General features: G+C 41.9%; 1 protein-coding gene across 1 annotated transcript in view; it reads left to right on the top strand.

Moving 5' to 3' along the window:
- Window positions 1–1,710: 1,710 nt before the first annotated feature.
- LOC138204847 (carbohydrate sulfotransferase 15-like) overlaps window positions 1,711–23,718 on the top strand; it is a 35,649-nt gene continuing 13,641 nt past the window's right edge. The window contains exons 1-2 of the mRNA XM_069160401.1: window positions 1,711–1,979; window positions 21,837–22,443. Of these exons, the coding sequence (XP_069016502.1) occupies window positions 22,003–22,443 (441 nt within the window). The 5' untranslated portion in view covers window positions 1,711–1,979; window positions 21,837–22,002. The remainder of the gene's footprint in view (window positions 1,980–21,836; window positions 22,444–23,718) is intronic.

Raw genomic sequence — 23,718 nt, forward strand, 5'->3', positions numbered from 1 at the left:
ACACTGAAAACATGATGTGAAACAACATATTTCCCAGGTGAGCGCGCACTTAACCCTCCTGTTGTCCTCGGCTCAGAATGACCCACAGCTGTGTTCAACCAAGTTCTATTTTATTTATTTCTTTTTATATTTTTTGGGATCATTGGTCATCATTCTTTAAAGAAACCCTCACAGCCTCCTTGTCACCAATGATCCCAAAAAATACAAAAAGAAATAAATAAAATAGAACTTGGTTGAACGCAGCTGCGGGTCATTTTGGCCCGAGGACAACAGGAGGGTTAAAAGAAACACCCGCTCGAAGACAGAATTGCGGCCGCATGGAACACGGTCACCGCCGTGGAGCTTTGATTCATGCACCTCAGAATCGTCCAGATGCATCACGATGAATCACCTCCCACATCTATGGGCCAGATGCATCTCATTGTTGGATTTTGTTTTTTCAAACACCACCGCGATAAAGAATCACACATTTTCACATGAATGTGACATTATCGCCCGTTGCGTCCCACAGTAGGCGCAGTGGATTCTGTTATATTCCTTTGTCCTGGAGGCAAATACATTATTCTTGCTTAACTTCGCCCCGTTTCAACTCCCGTAGGAAAGGCGCCACAGTAGTCCAATAATCAACATGTCCTCATACCGAGAGGACAAAATAGATCTATTTCCAACGGTTACCACAACAACATCTATGACCAGTGGAGAGTACCGGCGACCGTCCTTCTCACGGTAACAATAATAAACACAAGGTTTGACATTGTGAAATGGTTTGAGTACAAATAAATACATTTGTTACATTATGTACATGATTTAAGTTAAATGCGTTACGCAAGTTATCTTATGTACGCGAGTTGAAATAAGTCGATGCCAACTTTGGTTTTCACATCAGACACGAACATCCAACCACCTCCGATGAGAGCAGACCAATGACGTGAGCATTAGTTTGTGACATCACAAACTTACAGAAGTCCGAATGGCACAGTTGCTGAATATGGGCTGTGCGCATTATTTGTGTTTTGACACTTTCACAGAAACCCAGAAACACACGAAATGAAAACGGATATGGTTATCTGAATTTATACAATACGGGACCTTTAATACACCAAGCAGTTGTTATGTAGCCCTTTAGAACAATGGTTTTTACAGGGGAGAACTGGAACCAGTGTAACAGCTAAGATTTGAGCACAAGTGTGTTTTGACATTATTCTGACAGATTTTGAAATATATCCAGACATATCATGTCTTCATAGTGGAGTATTGGCCTTGTCAGAGGTCTGCCCTCTGCCAGTTCCCTTCTAGTTTATTACATAATCTTTCAATAGACAAAGTGTGTGCGCAGCAAATGAAGTTCTATTTACCTACCTCCCTTGTATTTGGATGAGTTAGAAATTTGAAACTGGTATCTAAAACCCTGTGCAAATAAACTACGTGCATGAATGTGCACCATTAGGGTAGGTGAAAAAAAAAAAGCCTTTATTATTATTATTTGTACGAAATGAACCTTGATCATGTTTTTTGTTCTCATTATATTCCAGCTGAGGTAGTTTTCCTGTCTGTGTAACGGTTATTATAGTTCTTCTTAAGAACTCCCTCCCCCATTTGTCCCCTCTCACCTCTCACCCATACCAACTCCACCAGAGAGAGAGAGAGAGAGAGAGGGAGGGAGAGGGTGGGGGGGGAGAGAGAGAGAGAGGCTGACTGACTCCCACAGTTCATATCGGCAGCTTGAGAGAGAAGCAGAAGAGAGAGACTGTCTCACAGCAGACACTCCACAACTTGTTCTCATGTAACCGCCAGCGGAGGGGGGGGAAAAAAAAAAAAAAAAAAAAAAAAAAAAATTAATAATAATTACACGGATTTACAAATGCTATTAATCCCGTGACCAGTGACCGGAATGGAAATATACGAGCAGGCAATGAGAAGTTATTTGATCCGGCTGGACGTGTGAGCGCTGCCGGCTCCAAGACAGACACAAACTCATGGTAGGTTTTATTTGACACACTGTTATTATTTAGTTGTTGTTGTTTTTTTTTTTTCCAGTGCCGTTTATCTAGCCTCGTGCTTTTTGGAGTTGTGTCAGTGCATTCATTTCCTTTTCTTCGTTTCATTGCTGCGAAATCGTGTTGTCGTCTCCGCCAGTTTCTATGTCAATGAAGTTCATGCACCCGTTTTTTTTTTTTAAATTTTTTTATAGGCTTCACCTCTCTGAGGGGAGTGGGTACAGAAATGGAAAAGTTTTTGGCTGATTTGTGTATGCCCTGTATACAACCGGAGACATCACCAATATAACGGGCTCCTTTCAGCGGAGAGGCGCGCGCTGCTATAGAGAATGAATGGGTCACTATGTATTCTAATCTAACTCAAGAGTTGACTCATTTTTCCTCGGGTTTAAAGTGGGGAGAAAAAAAAAGAGCTGCTGTCTGTTAAAAGCTCGACCACTCGACCGTCGCGAAGGAATATTAAGTAGGATAATTATTAATCATAACTATCGAAAAAAAAAAATCAATCACGTCGCGATCAGTTATAATAAACCGCTTATATATTTGTTTGTTTTTTATAAAATCCAGAGTGAGGCATTTTATTGTCACATTTTCTACAGGAATATGTCGCTTCCATTCATGAGATGTAGGATTTTCAACCGTGAGATCCAAAACAATAGGATTTCCCACTGACCAATGAGCGCAGGGGAAGCCTCAAGAGGGACGGTGTGGTCCTCTCTTCTCTTTGTCCTGAGACACCAAACAGACCACACACTGCCGCGAAGCAAAATGTGCGACTGACTTGAGACTGTTAGTCAGACACCAGCGTCCTTTTCCCGTTTGCTTTCTCACCAGTTTTATGGGAAATCGCACACACAGCAAGAGACGCACCTCCTTCCTTCTATTTCAGATCATTACATGTTACGAAGACCGGTAGTGTGTCGAGCATCAGAGGAGCCATCAAAGCACCTGCTTATTAATCTCCCCCCACCCCTGTTCACACCACAAGATTCATAACTTATAACGGTTTACAGATCAAAGCCTCCTCAGCCGAAGAAGCCAAGACATGAACATCTACAGTGTGTAGCTGCAACATGGAGTCATGAGAGGGCTTGCAGACATGTCTTTAGGGTGCATTACACTACTTTAACCCCCCACAAAACCCTCCTTCTCCCCCCCCCCCAGGTTCGAGTTGCAACAATGAGCCGTCAAATCACTCGGTTCAATCGCCAACTATACTGATAATCGATGATTTGTTTTGGGTCATTTTTGAGTTTAAAAGAATGCAACATTTTTCTGACAAAAGCTTCTTAAATGTGAATATTATCTCCTTCCTTTCATCCTCCATGGTACGACTGAATGTCTCTTGGTTGTGTACTGTTGTTTAAAACAAAATAAACACATTTTAGGCTGACCTTCGGGCTTCGGGGCACACTATTTGACAAATTTCACCATTTTCTGAAAAAGACTCCGAAAATTAATCCCTGATGACAATAATTGTTATAGCTCTTGTGTAAAGTAGGAGAGTTTGTAATTGCTGTAATTGAGTTTTCAGTTAAGCACATGCTTGCCACCCGTTTCTCAATGACAGAGTAAAGTTAATGGGAGACAAAGCAGGTAAATGGGATGACAATGCAATCTGTCAAGAGCAGTTGTGCTGGAAGAGCTCATCGATCAGTTGAATGCCAGGAAATGAATCAACTATTTAAACTGTCATTCATCATGCAAAAATGACAATTACTGTGTGTTCCAGGTATGTCACATGTGAGGATTTGCTGCCTTTTTGTTGATTGGATTATTACAGATTTAATATTTGTGGGTTTTGGACTGTTAACTGAACTACACCAGCAATTTAAGAGACATCCCCTTGGGCTGAGAAAATTCACTGTGAGCCTTTTTTTAAATTTTAAATTTTTTTTTTTTTTTTTTTTAAAGCTTGCACTCGAATATTCACAAAAATTGCAAATAATGAAAACAACTATTCTTCACAGGCTTAAAGAGCACTCCGTTTTAAAGCACATATTTCATAATGGTACTGTTTACATGGCGTGGCTAGACACACTCTGTGTGTGTGTGTGCGTGTGTGTGTGTGTGTGTGTGTGTGTGTGTGTGTGTGTGTGCGTGCGCGTGTGCGTGCGTGCCATGTCAGGGTGAGTAGCTGTTTGCAAGTTGACACAGTGTGTGTGGGAAGCCGAGACGTAGGCGTTGCAAATGTGGTGGGGATTCTCTTTCTCACTGCAATATATTATTATACAGTGAGTGGGATGGATGATTAGAATGATTTAAATGCCATGACTGGGTGTAGTGTGCGTGGCCTCAAGCAGGCACTCTGTTTTGTTTGAGCTCATTTCATCTCTCCCACCGCAGATTTCTCTGGAGTGACTGAAGCACTTTGATGAATTACTTTGTCCACGAGAAGTTGAGTTACAATACGTCTGGCTGATCAGTTTGATTTAGATGCAGAAATAACTTCGCTCTCTGTAGTGGCGCGGCGAAGTATTCATTTATAAAAACTTAAAAGGCAGAACCATGAATGAAGCACATTACTTACAGTGTGTCATAACTCTTCAGTCAAATATCAAAAGGAAGATGTCGGTTCGTCGCTCAGACTTTGATTCTATGTCATCACAGCAGGAAACGTAGCTTTTAGGATGAATTTTCCAACACTGGTTTTCATCCGAGATTCCTGTGATAATGCTTCTCTCAGTAAAGGACCAGCTGTACCCTCTTAATTATTGCAACACAGACAAAGAGGGAATGCCTTTGTTATTGAAATCTTTGTTGGAGATTTCTCAAAGGAGGGGAATTCAATTGAAACAGCAGAGGGGATCTATGCAGCAATTCAATTTAAATGGGCTTTTTAAGGTCACTTCATCGTGAAAACTGAGAGAGAATTTGGCAGCGAACGTGCAAAGAGCCGTGCCCTTTTCAGATTTATGGATTTAAGGTCACCAGACACTGACCGTGACAGAACGCATCCCCCATTTCTGGACTACACGCTGGATTAGTGCGAGCTCAGTAGATAAAACAAGTGAGTTGAGTTTTTGTTCAATGTTTTTTTGTGTTTTGCAAATCATGCACTGTGCAATTTGTGCAACGGAGCACTTTTTATTAGCCGAGACACCTGCAGTCCAAATGAAGACTTTCATGTAAGTCGGTGTACCATCCTGCATTTAATGTCACGTAGATTTAACATGCTGGTGATCTTGTTTATTCACACAGTTTTAACGTAATGAAGAAGAATGCTGGCTTTATTCCCATCTTTAAATGTTCGGTTCAATGATTTAGTAAAGCAAATTAGAAATCGGAAGCAATAATGAACATTGGCGCTGCACGGCTGACTAGCTTTCTTTTGCCCCGCATTTGCCTGTCTGGGACATTTGCACCAGACGGGGCAACCCACTGTCCCTGAGCCTCTGTGTCTCTGACCAGTCCCTGTAGATATTCTTTGGTTTTCCCAGTGACTCATGCATTCTAGCCGTGCTCTGATAACTCTGACACCTTTTTTTTTTCCCTGCTTGTCCTTTTCCAGCCTGAGAGCCTGAAGCAGCACTCTGTGTTTCTCAAATGAAGCATTTGACCTCTCTTTTCGGGGTCTTTTATTTCAGTCACTGCTGCAGGATGCTTACAGTGTCAAGTGTGCATCAGGGGCCACTCAACAGGGCTCCCGTGGGACACAGGGCACACAGACTGTCCATATGGACCCACGACCCCCCCCCCCCCAAACCATGAATGCATTTCCCTAATATGGTTTTCCACTTAGTCGAGGTTGGTCTGCTTCAGCCATACCATGCCATGCCAAGCCAAGCCAAGCCAAGCCAAGCCACAATGTTACGTGTTTCCAGAGCAGCATCACAGACGGGCACAGCCACACTGCTGTTGTTCTGCTCGGTAGCGGAGCAGACCACAGCCGACTCGCCACGTCTTTTCCTCTTATCTGTGTCCTCAGTGCCTAAAGTCGTGCGTGTCAGTGCAGGAGATTAGAAAGATTTTAAAGGTCTCTCCGTGTTTAGTACCTTTTTGTAGCTTCTGCCTGAATCCCTGTGCTTTGGAGTTTAGTTTCACTCCCGTGTTCCTCTTCTTACTTTCAGATCTTAGACTTAGACCGTTTAGCGAAAGCTTTCGACCCCACATTGGGAGCCGTGCGAGTTTACTGTTGATGCAAACTGAAGCTTTCCCGATGTTGCTGCCTCACATTAAAAGTTTGTTTTTTTTCCACCGGTGGACCATTGGGATGCTGTTATTTTGAAGAAGTTATAGGAAGTGCAATGTGTTTATCACTGATGTAACCTAGCTTTAAAAGTGGTGCGATAGTTGAGTAAAAAAAACCCCGATGTAATTAACCTGACTAGGGGCATATTCTGGACTATTTGGTGAGCAGTTCGGTTTTAAATATTGTACGGTGGAACAGTACAAACAGAAACAGCCAAAGTGAGCTGAAAAGGCCTGCAGGTGACGGGTGAACAGCACACCTTTAACACGTCATCACGGTAAAAAAAAAACACTTTACCTTCACCCAGCTCGATTCAAGACATGGCGAGGTGCGACTAACCTCACCACAACAACAACAAAAACCTATGACAAAAACCTTCTAATACTTTTCTTCCTGCAATGGACATACATTAATTGTAGTAAAAGCATTCATTCTTTATTGAAGTGTTTCTGTCAGTATTTGGGCAGGTTTTGAAAAATAATCTCACTGGTACAAGACATCCGCTGTGTTTCTTTGCTTGGAGATAATTGGTTTGTGCCGAACCAAAAACTCAAATAATCGTCTAAATAATTGTCAACATTTGTGATGATCAATTAACCATTAGTTAATAAATGCAAAATGACAAACTTGTTCCAGCTTTTCAAACATGAGGCTTTTGTCTTATTTTGAATGGAGTATATTTTGGCATTTGGGATGTTGTTTTGAAGAAAACAAGCAAACCGAAGATAACACGCTGGCTCGGGAAACACATGATGAGCATTTTCTATTGCTTTTCTATCGCTGTACAGATTTGAATCTGGAAGGAAACCGATTGATAGAATAATCAGTTGTTAGTTAAAGTGCTCTCATTTAAAGAGTTTAGTTGTGAGAGTGACAACAGCACGTCATTAACCCATAAAAGTCAAACCTACATCATCAGCAAGGGAAAGAGGTTTTGCATCAGCACAAACAAACTGCCAGAATCTGATTTGTTCTGTATGTCTGTTTAAGTCGTAGGCTATTCAGCAGCCTATCAAAACATGTCAGCTCTTAAAGATGTCATCTTTCACTTCACGCCCGTCACCAGTAACCCTTTGTTGCAAACGTTTTCATAGACAGACTGCCGTTGTTGTGAGTCTGCATCTAAGTGACAGCGGGCTCCAGTTTTAGACTGAGGACCTGCAATGGAGACAGTATCCGGCTGCGCTCAAGTGTAGGAGTTAAGTCTTTGAAAATAATGGTGCATGCAGGACGGGCCCCGGTGATAAATGGATCCTCCAATGAAGTTATGTTATGTATTCCTGATGAGAGCAGTGGCTCACTGGAGAGAATTTATGTGGCTGTGGTGGAGCAGCTACTCCAGAAGATGTTGTCTGAATGAAGTAGCGGTCCGAGGCTGTTTGTCAGTGTGATTAATGAGCTTCCAGTGATTAAGCTGCCATGCTGACAGACATTCATCTGCTTTATCAAGTGAATGACTTAACATGGAAGTTGTTGTTGTTTTTTCCAGTGCCACAGCCTCCAGTAAACAAGGAGAATCATGATGGTGACTCATACTTTGGTCTGTTTTGTCTCAACAGTGTGAAATTTACACATGTTGAAATAGGAAATGGTTACCAGAACAATCAGTTCCTCAGATTAAGGCACACATCCCTTAACACTCAGTAATGACACTTCAAATCAAAGTTTGACAGGAATCAAATGATTTTATCGGCAGTTATTTTATTTGATGAACTTTATAGTGTCAATATTATAGTGAAAATATGAATGATAACAAAGGATAAATGTTGCAAGATGAACTAATTCCTGACGTGCAGGCGGAACTTGGCATGACACCTGCACATCAACTTTGGACAACGAAGTGAACGTTCTTGTTTTAAGCTTCACGAATCGCTGAACAAAAAAACAATCCACTTCACTCTCTTGTCTTCTCTCATTCAAAACAAGCTTTTTCCCATTTTGTTTTCTTTCCATCAGTGTCTCTCACTCGCTCCCTTACTTTCCTCACTGCTGGTTTCTGCTGCTCTGCGTCGCGTGGTGTAATGCCGCCTTGTCATTTACTGGAGGGAGAAAGCACGAGCACTTGGATTCACGCAGCTGATGTCCCGAATGAAAATGCGTCAAAATCGTCCTTCAGAAATGAGATCGCATACGGGCATAAATTACGGCATGTGATTTTAATATGATTAATTGTGCAATCCTAAACATGTGAAACTGTGTATAACCTGGACATCATGCAGGGACTTAGAGGTGCTGAGTAAGAAGGTAAATCTGGCAACCCACAGTTGCCGTGTGCCACTGCCAAGTTGGGGGTCACTGCTTGTATTAATGACGCATGGGAAACTAAACTGGCTTTTATTTCCCTCGCCATCTGTACCCAGTTGTGCCAGGCAGATGGATTTCGGGGAGTAAAAACAGCCCCCTATTGTAGCTTGCAGTTTGATTAATGAGACTCTGTTGTCATGCTACTTGGGCAGAAGAATCGTGTTACAATTATGTAAAGATCCTTATTTACAATGTACATCCTCTTTTTCAATGTAGGGTTTATTGGTTTTGATTTTCAAATGAAGTTTTCAGAAAACAAAAATACAATTTTAGACAAGGTGGTTGGTTTAAACAGATTTTTACCAGGATTGGACGTCAAAATATGGTCCAAAAGTGTTTCCTGCTGCAAAAAGGCACACATTGGTTGGAACGATGTTGGGGTGTTAAAAGTGTAGTTTGCATCCTGACTCCTCCCAACAGTCAATGAGTTTCTTTCAAGAAGTTTCAGTCGGTGGCAGGTCAGAAAATGCACATGAGCTGTTTTTTAATGATTGTTTTTTTCTGATTTGTAAATGTGGGATGTTTATAATAAAAACAAAAAAACTGATAAGAAAGAAAGGAAAAACAGGGACAGAGGGAACATTAGTTGTCAATAAATAATTAAACTATGGCGAGGTTGTGCAACCAGATTTCTAGTTAATTATTTTTGCTTTTTTATCCAATTCAATTTTTATTCTTTTACTTACTAAATAAACACACACAGTTCCAGAAAACAAACGAAAGTGAGACAAAAAAGAAAAGGGGAGCCTAGATTATTGTCTGATGTGGCACTGAAGGGAAACTAGACATGAATGTTGGGTTTTTGTGTGTTATTATTAAATACTCGTGGTTCTCTTTTTACACAACTTTTAAAATATATATACTCCACCACTGGGTCAGGGATGCTTTCATGTGTTGCCATGGCATCCCTTAGGTCAGCAGAGAGACCCGGTGTTAGCGGCTGTGTGTGTGCGAGCGTGTGTGTGACTTCAGTATCTATCTTCCAGATGTCACTCTAATGGGCCCCAGCACAGACCTGTTGGTACCTCGACAATGTTCAGTACCACAGAGAGATGTGGTCCTTTTCCAATTACCTCTGGCTACTGTTTTTAAATGAGCAACTGTGAAACCTTTCAGTGCCCCAGCACTTCCTCGCTCCCCTTTTTGGAGTGACCTACAAACCAGTGAGATTGTTCCTGTTAATTTCACCCTGCTGAGCCGCTTCTCGGTCTTATTGCTGACCCGTAGACAAGTTCAATTTTTGTTTACTCCGTCTCACGCCTAATACAACAGAACAATTGGTTTAAGTGGCAATCATAAGCAGCCTCAGCAGCCTCGGCAGCCCCCGGGGCTCATTCAACCCAAACAAGGGGTGGCGTCTTAACATGCATGTGCCACTCGGCCGCACGTCTGTCCGAGATCAGAGGTCAACATCGAGTTCCGTTTACCAGACAGCTCCGAAATGTCCAGCCGAAGTGTCAGACGCACCTGCGGGGGCCGTTTAAATTTTTTAAAGGCTTTTTGGCGGTGAGGAGATGCACTCCGACCGTGCCAGGGTCACAAGGAATTTGTACAAATGCTATTTTCATCGCTGCAGCTATCACTTTGTGGGATTAATCCCTGCCAAGTTCATTTGGAGCTGGAGTTTTCTATCTGTGCAGGCAGCTGCTGCCAATATGAACCTTGGGCGTTCCAGAGAAATTGTTCCACTTTGCAAGATAGATGTGCTGTTGTAGTTGGAACGTCTCTCACTGTGGCTCTACTTATCAGGATGTGGCCAAGCAGGTAGAATTGTGTTTAAAAAATTGTTTTTGTTTTTACTACAATCTACTTCCAGGAGGAACTAGAACAGGACAGATGTATCATTGTGATTTACCTGACACTTAAATTACAGCGCAAGTAATCCTTCTGCTGGAGGTGGAACATATTGGCAACCTTGAAAAATGTAAATACAGTGGAGTTATTCCTCTGTATTAAAAGGAGACCTCTTAATGCTCACCCTTAATTGGGAGAATTAACCTGCCTGCCTTTCTGTTAAGCCGGGAGAATTTGTCCAAGCCTTCATTATTGCGGAGTCATATGTATAATGTAGCAGGGAGGAGATAAAGAACAGCATCTTAGAAGTTGAAAATCCACAGGCTATGTTAATATTATGGATCCGCTGTGATGCCCCCCAAGTAGCCTCCCTAAAACTGTTTGGATCAGACCCTCTCCCAAGCGAGGGAGCAGTAAGCCAACCGACTCGTTAATAGCCTACGTTTTGCTAATTCACACATTTTCTTGGCAGTCATAGGCTAACACTCAATCCATGCGCATATCCCTATCTGGCAGGAGGCTCAGCACCGTTGGAGATGAAACTCGGACTATTAGCTAGGTGTAAAACGCTACTGCACAGGATTACTATACGTCTCCTGGAGAACCCTAAGAAATCAAGGAATTAAGGACTAAACAGGAAGCCGTTCTGAAAAACATCACAGCCTGTGGTGCCTCTCCTCATCATCACACATCACAGACGGAAAAAAAGAGTAGTCTTAAAAAAAATTGGCTGATTTCCAGTTCACCGAGTGGAGATGGTGCCTTGCTGGGCGTCAGGAAAATCTGCAGAGAGAAGCTGAATTTCACTGATTATGTTACGCCTGAAATCCTCACAACTGCAGGATTTAACAAAGATCGTGGTTTGTTTTGTTGGGAGGTGCTCAAGTTTCTCTCCAGCTTTAGTCATAGTCTGATAAGTAAACATGTTTACGTGATGGACGCCGAGGAGAAAGCGGATGAAGAGCTCAGCTGCCGAGGAAGTTCCCATCAAGCCGTGTTTGATTTAACGAATTAGTTCCTGTTAGCTTTCTTACTTGGATGTCCGGTCCTCAATGACTACATCTTATCTGAGTTCAGGGGGCTATCACTATCTTCATCTGTCTGTTGGGAAACTATCAGGTCCTGCGTCTACTGGCAACAATTATTTACAAGTAACACAACACATCCCTAGTTTCCTTTTTATTCTGTCGTGATGAATCGAGACTAACAACATCTTTACATATTACAAATTTATCACGCAACCAGTACAAACTTCAAACTGTGATCATTAAGGTATCTGTAATCCAAAAACTCAAAATAATGAAGTTACAATTTAAGCGTTGAGTATATACATAGTGAGGGTTAACATCTAACTGCACATTTTATGGATTTTATTTCTTCATTTGTGTTCATCAAAACACATTTTCAAAATGTTCTCAAAAACAATAGATAAACTCATCAGTTAATGAGCGAAGAAAATTAAAAAAAATAATAATCAAATGTCACAGCTTGTCGACAGGAATAGAAAGTGCATGTAGCGTCACTTTAGGCGGTCAGAGGGAAGGCCGCATCTAAAGATCGTTTTCGTACATAGTTGATCGGCTTTATTATTTTTTTTCAAGGAATCAATTAATCTCTCATCTGCTAACACCCTCACAATGACAATGTTGCCTAAGTGTAGCAGATATAAGTAATTGAGAATAAATGTTTTTACTGTTTTAGCGAGGTCTGTTAGAATAAAACGTAGTTGATTTTGCCTGTAAATAACGATAATTCAGATTTATTTCAAACTGGTGCATTCCCAATCAATGTGACTACCGTGGCTCCATGGGTCATACAAACTTTTCACTCTCCACCTTCGTGGTAGAGAATCTGGGAAACGCGGAGTCGCCTTTTAAAAATGATGATGTTAATGGCTAGAGAAGAAATTCAGAGATTATCTGGTGGTATTATAGACTATCCTGGGGAGACCATGAATATTTGGACCAGATTTCATGGCAATCTATAGTTGCCCAGACACTCCAGACTACTCAAAACCGCAACGGCCAACCTGCTGGTGACGCTACGAGAAAAAACAAAGAGGGGGACAGGCTGACATTGTCCTCCTCTCAACTGATAGAGGAGAAAACTTCAGCTCTCCTCACAAGCCAATAAGTTTGGAACCAACAGCCTGAAAACTATGATTTTTTTTTTTTAATGTGTGCAAGATTTTAGCCCAACAGTAATTTGTCGCCCACATAGTCTCCAAAAAAATGATTCAGCCTAGTTTTCCTCAGGATCAATGCAAACTTGTATATCCACTGTAGGGAACAGACATTGCGAGCACTTTGATCTACGTATTGAATTTGTTGGCTCATGATTGTCCCACTGAATGTGAAGTCACATTTTACAATTAAAATGCAAGAGCGTCAATGTGCAACAAAACAAGGGTGGAAAAATACTGTACAACTGCAGCATTGTTTTACATCTAAATATAGTCTTGAAAGTGCTACCCACAACATTTGGCCTCTTTTTTATCCAAGTGTTATTTTCTCTTCTTTCTAACCTCAATATCTGGTTTTTCCCCCCCAAATTGCGAGCCGATTTGGATCAGAGTCATTTATGCTGCTCTGTGGGTTCAGAGGCATTCCTTTGGAAACCGTAAACATTCCCATTGACTTAATTACCAGCTGCTTTTTCCTCCGGTCTGTCTGCTTCTTGTCAAAAAGGAGGATTAACAGTAGATTGAACTTTGGTCCACATGTAGAGAGCCTGGCTGTCAGGTCTCATAAAAGAGAGAGAGGAGGAGAGCAGGACCAGGTGTTGGTGGAGTGTTGAACAAATGAAAGGATGGTCATCTGAAGGAAGAGGTCAGATTAGGTAAAGGGACAACTTCTATCATGTTGTAGTTGTTTACAAAGTTGTCTGATGTGTGTGTCTCTCTAATTTCCACGATTACATCAGTAAAAAAAAAAATCATGTACGCTTGACAGTTTCCCATTTGTGGGCAGTCTGCCTTTTTCTGTTTATCCACGCTCTAGAAAAGCAGATATGTTGCTAAATTGCTTGATATAAATGTTACAAGTTGCATTTTCCTCCCACAATACTGGCAATTTAACAACAACAGCGATAGACCTTAAGGTGATTAAAAACCAGTTGGCATGTCTTTTGCAAATCCCCAAAACATCTCGTCCCTCCTACACAGCGCTGAACATCGATTAATCAAAGCGGTATTTCATGATTCTCATTCAGTTTGCTTTTTTTTTTAACTTTTTTTTATTTACTTACACTAAGTTTCCTTTGTCAGTCCGTCTTCTGGTACTGTGTCTCTTTTATTTCTAACGACATCTCAAAATATTTCAGCAAAGCCTATTAATATTTCACACACAGAGAAAATGAATCGAGGGCAGGCGACAACAACGTCTGACCGACAGAAAAAATAACATGGGAAGACTGAATTTAAGTGAACTGGAAGAACACTGTTAGAAAGCTGTAACCAGAAAAAAAATAAAAATCAGTTATGTATTAGATATCGCGGGGGAAATACCAAAATACACACAAGGATATCTCCAGGATTATCTGAACTCATATGGGTATAAATTTTCTAAAGTTAAATAATAAGTTACAGACACATCACATCCAAGTTCTTCCTGATAAATTATTCATTGGAAACTACTGTGCGAACGCAGCACTGTTTTGCATATGCCCCTCAAACTTGAAGCCCCATCTCATTCACACAAGAAATCCCTGATTGTTTATTGTGTTAAAGATGCAGCTCTTCAAATAATATTAGCATCCTTTATTCATAACATGATGTAAAGTAGACTCCCATCCGAGATAAGACACATAACCCTTCACCTTCCCTCTTGTCGTCTTTAGTCCTAATCTATCCTCGTTGTGCAGCATGTGGTTCTGTGGTAGAGCACAGAACGCCGCGTGCTCTTCACAACATATCCATTACCACAATCAATGATTTAAATGTCAGACATTGTTTTCTGCTCTTTTTAATGACACCATCATAAGCACTTATCCACCTCAGAAGGAGCCGCGGCTGTGGGAGACTGCCAGCGAAATTAAAATAATGAATAAAAGATAAGGCGGAGGAAAGTGCTGAACTGGGACTCCGGCTGAGCGGCCGTTATGAATGCGGGGCAGAAGCCACGTTTCCTCACCAACTTCCTCTGCAGTGACAGTGCCTCCGGGCTGTGTTGATAATTTGACCCGTCGGCTCATCAGCTGGGTCGTGGTCAGGTCCCCTGCTCTCCAGGGGGTGGGCGCATGGGTTGGGGAGGGGAAGGGGATTAGATTCTGATCTTTTGGTCAACAGTGTGTGTGATCTGGATGAGTGTGATGGATGACTTCTCCCTTGGGGTAACATGACGAGTGAATCCCACTCTAAGCCACGGGGAATACTGATCTCCTCTTTCCTGTTACATGGTTGTAATTTACATGATTGAACTGGGCCGCAGAACCTGGGAGGGGGTGGGGGGTGGGGGGGGGGGATTGCGAGTTGGGGGTGGGGGTCTGCTGAAGGAAGCGATATATTTGACAGGCCAGAAGGCTCCTGCTCGCTTTATCATCAGGGGTCTTTGTGGTACATCATAGACATGTAGCCTAATGCAATCGTATTTCCAGATGTTTCTCTTCTCCTCCCAAACTATCGTAAGGATTAATTTCATGCTTCAGTAGTTTGCTTTGGTTCTCGCTTCATTTACACTCACCACTGATGCTTTTTCCCAATTGATTTCATTTATTCAAATGACTACTCCATGGTTAAAGCTTATAGTGTTCATTTATCACATTGTTAAGAACATTTATTTGGATTATTTAAATGGGATTTTTAAAATTATTATTATTTTTTTTTTTTTAATAAAGATCAATAATACAAAAATATGGTGGTAAAAGTCATATTTACACTGCAAACACACCAGAGTTGAACCATTTCTTGTATGTTTCGAGGTACTCTTGGACGGGTTTGCAACTCCTCACCATTTTTTTTTATAGCTTCTACTTCTCCTTTTTGACACCATGTATGATCTTTCTTTCTCACACTGGATCCAGATTGCCATCACTCGCTCAAGGGATTCATAGGAAATGATGCATGCATGTAATCCAGCACAGTTTTATCCCATTGATTACAGCCTCACTGTTTAATGTTCACTGTCTTTGAACCGTGTCAAAGACGTATTATGTTACTGGTAATGCAAACCGTGCCAAACTGTATCCTACTGCCGCTGCTTCATCCAAAAAACCTTGTGGAACACAAAGTGGGTTTCACTGTTAAGCAGACACAGGCAATGTAATTAGTTTTCAGAGCAGGTAGTGCTGACTACGATTGTTCATCAAAAATACATATATATAAAAAAAAAAAAAAAAAAAAAATCAGTTTTGTACTTTATTCATGACTGGATCAGTACTGTCCCAGAAGCAGCTCGACGCTCCCCTTCTATAAAAATAGTCTATTTTTGGCTGATAACAATGTGAGATTATTTAGTTGCACTGTAAAATGATACTTACGGCTGATTCCTTGTTGTATTTCAAACAAAGTTGCTGCTCAAGAAGCATTTACTGTCTCATTAAAGTGCATTCGTTGTTACCACGTGTGTCTCCAAATCAACCAGGACTGAAATCCTGGTAAATTTACAACTTCAAGTCTGTTAAAACGAATCAGCTCTAAAAAATAATAATTATGCTAAGTTTGACGGAAACTATATCTAAATATACGTAATAGTACCAGGGAGCTCTTTAAAATCCTCCTGGCAAAATAAAATAGCCTTGATACTGGAGGCGGCGGTGTCAGTATCATCAGCAGCTATTCATCATCAGCCCTCTTCAACCAATGAAGGGGTTGCTCCAGTGCCACATGTCAGACTGCGTTTCACGGCTGTACCACCCTCGCAGTGGCCTCATGCTGAACTTTAATTATTGTGAGTGGCCTGGTGGAAAACCTTTTTTTTTTCCAGCTGACACAGCAAGCACGTCCCCTTTGTTCTTCCTTCTGACTGCTTTCTGTCACATTCTTGCCCTGACAGTGCTTCCTGTGTTTTTGGTGGACTTAAACCAAAATCAACTTCCCGACTCTCGCAAATACTAAAGAGGTCGCGGCAGTGAGGATGAAAAGATGGTTTCTATTGTCTTTTACAGTCAGTTCATCGGCAGTTTCTGTAGAAAAAGCCATTACGGGAAACTGCCTGAGTCTGCAAGCAGCACAGTCATTCTGCTTACAGTCTGAAGTGAGTCATTAGCTGTCTGTTCTGTTGTTCATTTGTCACTTATTTGCTTTGGAGGATCTGTAAGTGGTCCTAAAGGGGAAATGGCTTTGATAATGGTTTGTGGACAAGATTGTCCCTGAATGACAAACTATTTCTTCAGTATGACAGCAGTTAGTTGAAATCTGTCTGAGAGCACATGGAGAGCCCTCGTGGGTCGGCGCTCACAAGGACTCTGTGGCCAGAATGTCCAGTTCTATTGTCAAGGTCTCCCAAGTCTCTCTATTGAAAGGCTTTTAATCCACACCATCATTTCATTCTCATATTTTATATTCCTCTACACCTTGAACAAATCAAAAGTACTGCGCTCCCTGTGCTCAGCGATTGCAGAGGAAAGCTTGCAATAGATTGTTTTTTTAATGCTGTGTACATTCCACTTGTGTTAATCTGTTGTTGTTGGGTTTTTTTTTTAACTTCTGACGCAGACACCACAGAGTCTAAAGGAAAGCTACATGTTTGAAATCGTTTTAAACAATAATTTGTCACTGACCCTAACCAAGTGGTTTTGGTGCCTAACCGGGGGCGCTAATGTAAGAAACACTCCTGTAATAAACCGATGTAATCAATATGGCCATATGGACTGGAAGACTTGTACTTTACACACATGCACAATGAGTAAGATAACTTTTTTCTTTAATTGTCTTTCCTTCTTTTTCAGTCAATATTACGTACCGCAATCCTTATTGTTTGTATTTTGCTTTCTATGCCTCTAAAAATAATGTTTACTCTCTTTGTCCGATGACATCTTCATTTCCTCTTCCATCATCCAGGTCTATGATTTAACTCGAGTATAAATTGGGTATCCAGTGATTAATCTGTCTGAGGATTTCACAATATTTCATCGGCTCTTTGTGTTATGGATCTGGCTCGCTCAAGCTTATCGACTCGCCTGCATCCCAGCCTCCAGTGCAAGCTCTGATCTGCCTGTTGCTCCTGCAGATAAGTGAAGTTTAAGCTATCATGCAGTGTAAACAGCACTGAATAATAAAAGACAGTCTTACAATTTAAAAGACCTCCTTCTTTTGGTGCTCGGAGGACATATACTCAGGAAAATTGTCTTGCGGAGCGTTGTCAAGAGTCTCTTGCAGTTTTTCAAAGCAAAACAACAACCAGGAAATGTTTGATTTCCTCTTAAAATGGGTTAGTGTCATGCCCAATTGAAAAGAGACCATTTAATCTTCTTAAGCAGTCAAAGATGAAGACAGCAACAGCACAGGGAGGTCTGAGAGGAGAGCCAAGATATTTATCTGTGATAGGGAGCAATGAGTTCTCTGTAGCCTGAGAGAGAGAGGGAGAGAGCTAGTGCTTTGCTTTGAATCAAAACAAAAAGGGCATTTCAGGGGCCCGTCAGCAGGCTAGGCTATGCAATTAAATTCCTCCATTTGAAATAGCATAACTGAGGAAGTAGGACAAGCGTGCTCTCCGCTGCACGGCCAGGTATAATGATAATTCACCGTTATGGTTTCAGGAATGATTTAAGGGTTGTGGAGTGTTTTTGGCATGCAGAGAAAACTTACAATGGACATGACCACAACTCATGGGCAGTGTGGGGAAAAACATAACAACATCTGCAAATTGCAAGTGAAGTCAAAATGTAGCAGCAGGTAGTTTGAAAGTGATTACCAACAATACATTCAGATTGGTGCTTTCATACAACACACCGTTTACATTGCAGCTTTTCACACAAACAAACATCTTGTATTGACGGCAATAAACATAAAGGAAAGAATAGATACGCGGAAAAGAAAAAATGTTACAAAAGAGAACGGCAATTGGCTGTTAGTGTGTGGGGGTTGGTTGGTGCTTCCAGAGCGGGGCTGGGCAGCTTGGAGCGAAGCAGACAGCAGACTTTAAACAAATCTGCCTGATTGCCTGTTTCCCTGATGTGTCCCTGAATGACAGGGTCGACCGTATGAAGAGGTCTCCCTCTGATTAGTTATTAAGGCCGTGGCCAATTCCATTTGTACCACATGGGGTGGGAGCCATCAGCACAGCATGCAGGCCATTACCATTGATGCCTGTGTATTTGAAGTTGGTCATAATGAATTTAAGTTATCCGTGTGGTTAATTCGTTTGATCATTCCAGTCAGATGACACTTTTTTTTGACTTGCAGACTCCTTAAGAGAGCAATATTTTCCTGTGCAGTAAAAGTTTCCAATAGAGCATAATTTATTAACAGTTTATCGTTTGTGTCTAAAAAACAAAACAAAAAAAACATTTATTAAGGATGTATTGATCAGTAATAAGCCAGTGATAACAGGTCTAAGATAAATAAAATCCCCTTGGCTGTTGTATATCCTCCTCTTGCATAAGTGGTTTGTCTTGTTTGTCATTTAGCGAGCTCTTTAACTAAACTTGATGGCTTATTAGAAACTCACTGTCTGCATAAAATCGCCAGTTTCCAATTATAAATGAGTTTAGGTCACTGACAGATTGATCAAGCTAAACCAGGTAATTGGCTGGGCTGAGGTTTGGCCAGTGTCAGCTCATTTCAGACACATCATTGTCAGCATATATGTCAACCTAATAATCTCTATTACAGAGTTTGACCACCAGAAAATACTTACAAGTTGATTTTCACACAGTTTAATGAGCCACTGTGTATATATTTTAGTAAAAAAAAAAAAAAAAAAGGGTTGCTTATGTTATGTGTTTATTGAATCTGAACAAGATGCAACCATCAGCTGATAAATTGGTGTCAGAATTTTAAACTCCCAAATATCAATATCGTATTTGCCTGGAAAGTATCCGAACCAGTATCAGTCAAGCTATCATCACTATTAAGGGTTCATCAGAAGTTCTGATTATTAATCGGTAAGATGTGCTTGATATATAATCATATCGACAATATGATAAATTGGCCGGGCCTTCATCTCACTTGGGCATATCTTGGTTAAAATTACTTCAATGATTAATGTTAAAACAAATAATGTCCAAAATATCAAAGCAGATTTCTTTTTCAGATCCCACGTGCGGATGGATACTGGTCGCACTCGAACAGTAAAACAAACAAGCTATAAGTAATATTTAAAGGCAAAGCACATTATGCTAGCAGCCACAGTGATTTTCCACAACCTGGCAACCCAAATGTTTGCTTTTATAAATGCTTAATGGAGATCTAGAAAGCATTAATAAAAGATTTATTACAAATCAATAAAGCTTTAACCTTACTCACTTACAATAAACCCCTTATAGAAACGCGTACCCTCTTGCAGGAAGTGTTCAGACGGCACTTAAGCATGTTGGAGGGCCAGAAATTAAAGTGGTAAACACCATTCACTGCTGAAAATGTTCATTATTATGGACGTGAAGGGTTGTCGGCCAAAAAAGGCGGATGATGCAACCTTCTGTCCTCTTTGTCCACTGCCCTCTAGACATATTTCCGTTCAAGTTAAGCTCTTTCATCATGTTTGATGGACAGGGGGCAACGTATTTGCTTTATGAGTTGAGCAGATCTGTCAAGCTGCCGGTAGCCCGCTGCTACAGTTAACTGACTGATTGATTTATATGCGACTTCCCTGCAGAGTGACATTCGCTCGTCAATGACAAAGCCCCCTTTTTCCCCTTCCCGTCCTCCCTTCGTCTCCCTCCTCTCTCTGTATACATTTAACCCTCGTGACCCTTCCTTCCTACACTCCATCTTAAATGGCCTCTGGCAGGAGCACACAATTGACTGCAGCCTTGATGAAGGACGCAGACAATTCAATAAGTGCTAAAGGCATGACGATTACAGATGAGCGCGCAAGCTCATCGCTAGCAAATATTGGGCTCGTTAAATATGATCTGGAAAATGTCATCTGACTCTACATTTACCGCTTTGATTAGCTCGTAGTGTCCATCTCTGTGATGGAACATCTGACCTGCAGTAATTACATTCCTGCTGTAAGCAAACCTCTTAGTCTTTCCAAAGCTTTCACTCCTTTGCAGTCTGAGTTTGTTAAATTGGAGCGCACACCATTACCAACTAGAACATGAACACGACATGTTCAGGTGACATTTTTTCGTCAGACAAGCACTATACGCCATCTGCCACGTGTGGGCAAACGTTAATTGAAGTAGCGACCATAATTTAAAATCCATTACTCCGAAAGTGATAAAAATGATCCCGCTCGAAATTATAGTTTCATCTTCCGGCTAAAAGCGAAAAACATAGATGTCCGACTGTGGCCCCAACTTTTTCTATTTTCCTGCCCTCTCTTAGCTGAAGTTGCGGTCAGACAAACTTCTTGAGAGCTGGAAATCAGTCTTTTCAGAGCGCAGCTTGTTATTGCTACACCTGTCTGCTAGACAGACTGTTGCTGTGGGGTGAAGCTGATGGCCCAGCTGGGGGTAAATGACTTTGCTTGGGCGATGAGACAGGCGTCTTCTCATCAGCCGCAAGCTTCACGAATACAGAGTTGTGCAAAAGGTGTGTGTGTGGGGGGGGAGAGAGAGAGAGAGAGAGAGAGAGAGAGAGAGAGAGAGAGAGAGAGAGGTGGTGGTGGTTTGGGGGGGGGGGGGGGTGGTCAGATGGTATCAGCAGCTGTGAGGCGGAGCGATGACTCACTTCCATAGTGCCCTTATCTTATGATGCATGCAAGCAGGAGCGGGTTGCAGGTAGACCATACATCAGCGCATGGCTGTATCCATGCAGTTTTCAGTGTGAAGGTGTGAAACATTGCAGCCATATTCCAGAAACATCCTGCTCATCCTTTGAAATGTGCCCAAACCCTCGGCTCTGTTGGCTCTTTGTCATCGTGCTGTATTGTATTCACATCCAATCACGTTGGCTCGGCTCCAGACACAAAGAAAGCCTCAAGGATGAAACCAGACATTTGCTGCTGCAGGAGAATTATCATTAAAGATCCCCAATTCTTTCACCGTTTAGACACTGGCCCTCCTTTTTTTTTTTTTTTTTTTTATATCTGTGGATGACTGTTGATCCATGAGACTTCACAGGGAGGAATACTATTTTCTGATAATATAGTCCCTCCTCCGGTCCAGGCCGGCTATCTCTAACATTCGCCAGGAGAGTCTGACACGCAACCTCGTAGTTTCTAGGGTGAATGCATCCCTCGTCCTTATCGCCCCCTCCATATTGTGACTCCGATGCACGGGGAGGATGGGAGGATGGACTGTGAGGTTGGGGAGGGCGTCGCTGTGCTGTCTGATTAAAACAAGGAAGTGTACAACTCCATCTGCGCAGAGGTTTAAGTAGAAGGTGTCGGTGGTAACAAAGACGTATTTCTGAGAATAACTGCATCAGAAGTTGCAGCATGAAAGCGGTGAGACGGTATGAATATCTGGTCAGCTCTCTGAATCTACTGTCTTTTTCCTTTCAGTGGGCCGGTGTCAGCGGATGAGGTGGGCTGTTCTCCGCAAACCATCATGGATCTAAACTACTGGCCATTCCCCCATCTCAAAATGTCCCGTCTGGATGTCTCCTGCTCCACAACACCTCCCTGTGTCTGATCTGTGACCCCTGGGACTCCCAGGCTCTGGACAACCATGACGCAAATGGACTACAAATACACCCTGCTGGGCTCCACGGTGGACGACTACCGCAAGAGGCCGCTGCTCCTGCAGGTGGACGATACGCCTGTGAACCTGTTTGCGGTCCTGGAGGTGAAACGGGAGGCACCGAGGCGCTCCAGCACCCTGGGCTGCTTCCGCAAGATCCGTCTCTACAGCTTCCTGTTCGGCCTGGCCGTCATGTTCCTCATCATGGCCTCGTACATTTTGACCGGGGACAAGAAGGGCCTCCTCCTCACCCCTTCCCCCTACCACTTCAGCAGCCTGGTCAGCCCGGGACCTTTTGCCTTCAACCTCTCCTCAGTCAAGGACTACGCACACATCAAACTGGTGGTCAAGTCCATCACATCCAAGGTGGAGTTTCGCAGCCGTCGACAGCTTCCGGAGCTTAAAGCGCTGCTTAAGAGTGAGCCACATGTGAGTACCCAAACCGTACTGTATGTCCGTGTGTTCGGATTTAATGAACTCAAATAAATCTTAAGGGAGCAAATTGGATCAAAAGTGTGATTTTGTTATCAAATTGATTGCATAATGAATACTTCAGAGTTTTATGAATGTTATCTTCCAATTTTAATCATAACAAATGTGGCCCAGCATGACATTGATCACTCTTCTAATTGAGAATCACAGATGTGTCTTGAAGCATAATTAAATCTTTAGTGAAAAGGTGATTCCTATCAGTATTCAAGCCTACATGCTGACGACACAGGGTTCAATACAGCGACACTGGTGCAGTCCCCCACTGGTCGCGGTGTCTAATTTAATTTATAAAGAGATAAACCTGCTCTGAAAACCTTGTATAACACTTCATGTCGTACCAAATAATTGCATACCTATTTTGTTCTTAGGGGATTTGAAGCTCAAAGTCATTCCGCAGTCTTCAAACACGTTGGTCCTGCGGCTCTCTCAGTGTCCGTCTCACCTCAAAGACTGGTTCAATTAATTAAAAAATAATCCGAATGATAATGGCCTGTGCCTGGGCTATTTGCGACATAACTAATTTCTTATTGAACAAGCTAATGAATGGGAGAGTGCGGCTGCGGGACAATCAATACCGCGTCTGGGGATGGATCCGGCATTAATTGTCCTTAAAGTAGCTGTGTGCCTCACAGGAGGCAGCGAGCGGGTCGTAATAACGTCGTCCTTTGTTGTGTTTGAACAACAACAACAACAAAAAAAGATGTTAAAAACTCTTTGAAAGGGGAGTAAAAAAAAAAAGAAGAAAAAAAAAAAAGAAGACCATCAGAAGTGTGTACCTTACTTCCACACCAGAGGATGTGTCAGTTTTACTCCCACAGGGCACACCGCATGTATGCTCATGTACACGGCTGTCACAAAGCATAAGGATAGATAAAGGTTAATGTTTTAGGAGTTTGTACATCCATACTGGGAGAACACCGAAGGACATGGAAGTCCTATTTAGGGTAGTTAGGACAATGAGCCGAGTTTGATGATCAAATCAACTGCTTGAGACCACGCTAAGGACAAAAAGCCTCCAAAAACAAGAAGAAAATGAAGACCAGATAGAGTCGCAGATTTAAAAGACACCAAGTCTCTGCTGATGTTTGTTGGAGTGTGACCTTCAGTCAGTCACTGAATACAAAGGAATTGAATTATGAAAAAGATTTGTTGCCTTGTTACTTTATTGTGCGTGTAAAACATTGTGACAATAACGCATTGTTCATCTGATGT

This window comes from Embiotoca jacksoni, unplaced genomic scaffold (genome assembly GCF_022577435.1).
Source record: "Embiotoca jacksoni isolate LCO1_2020_lvr unplaced genomic scaffold, fEmbJac1.0.p SCAF_26, whole genome shotgun sequence".
NCBI classification, from domain to species: Eukaryota; Metazoa; Chordata; class Actinopteri; family Embiotocidae; genus Embiotoca; species Embiotoca jacksoni.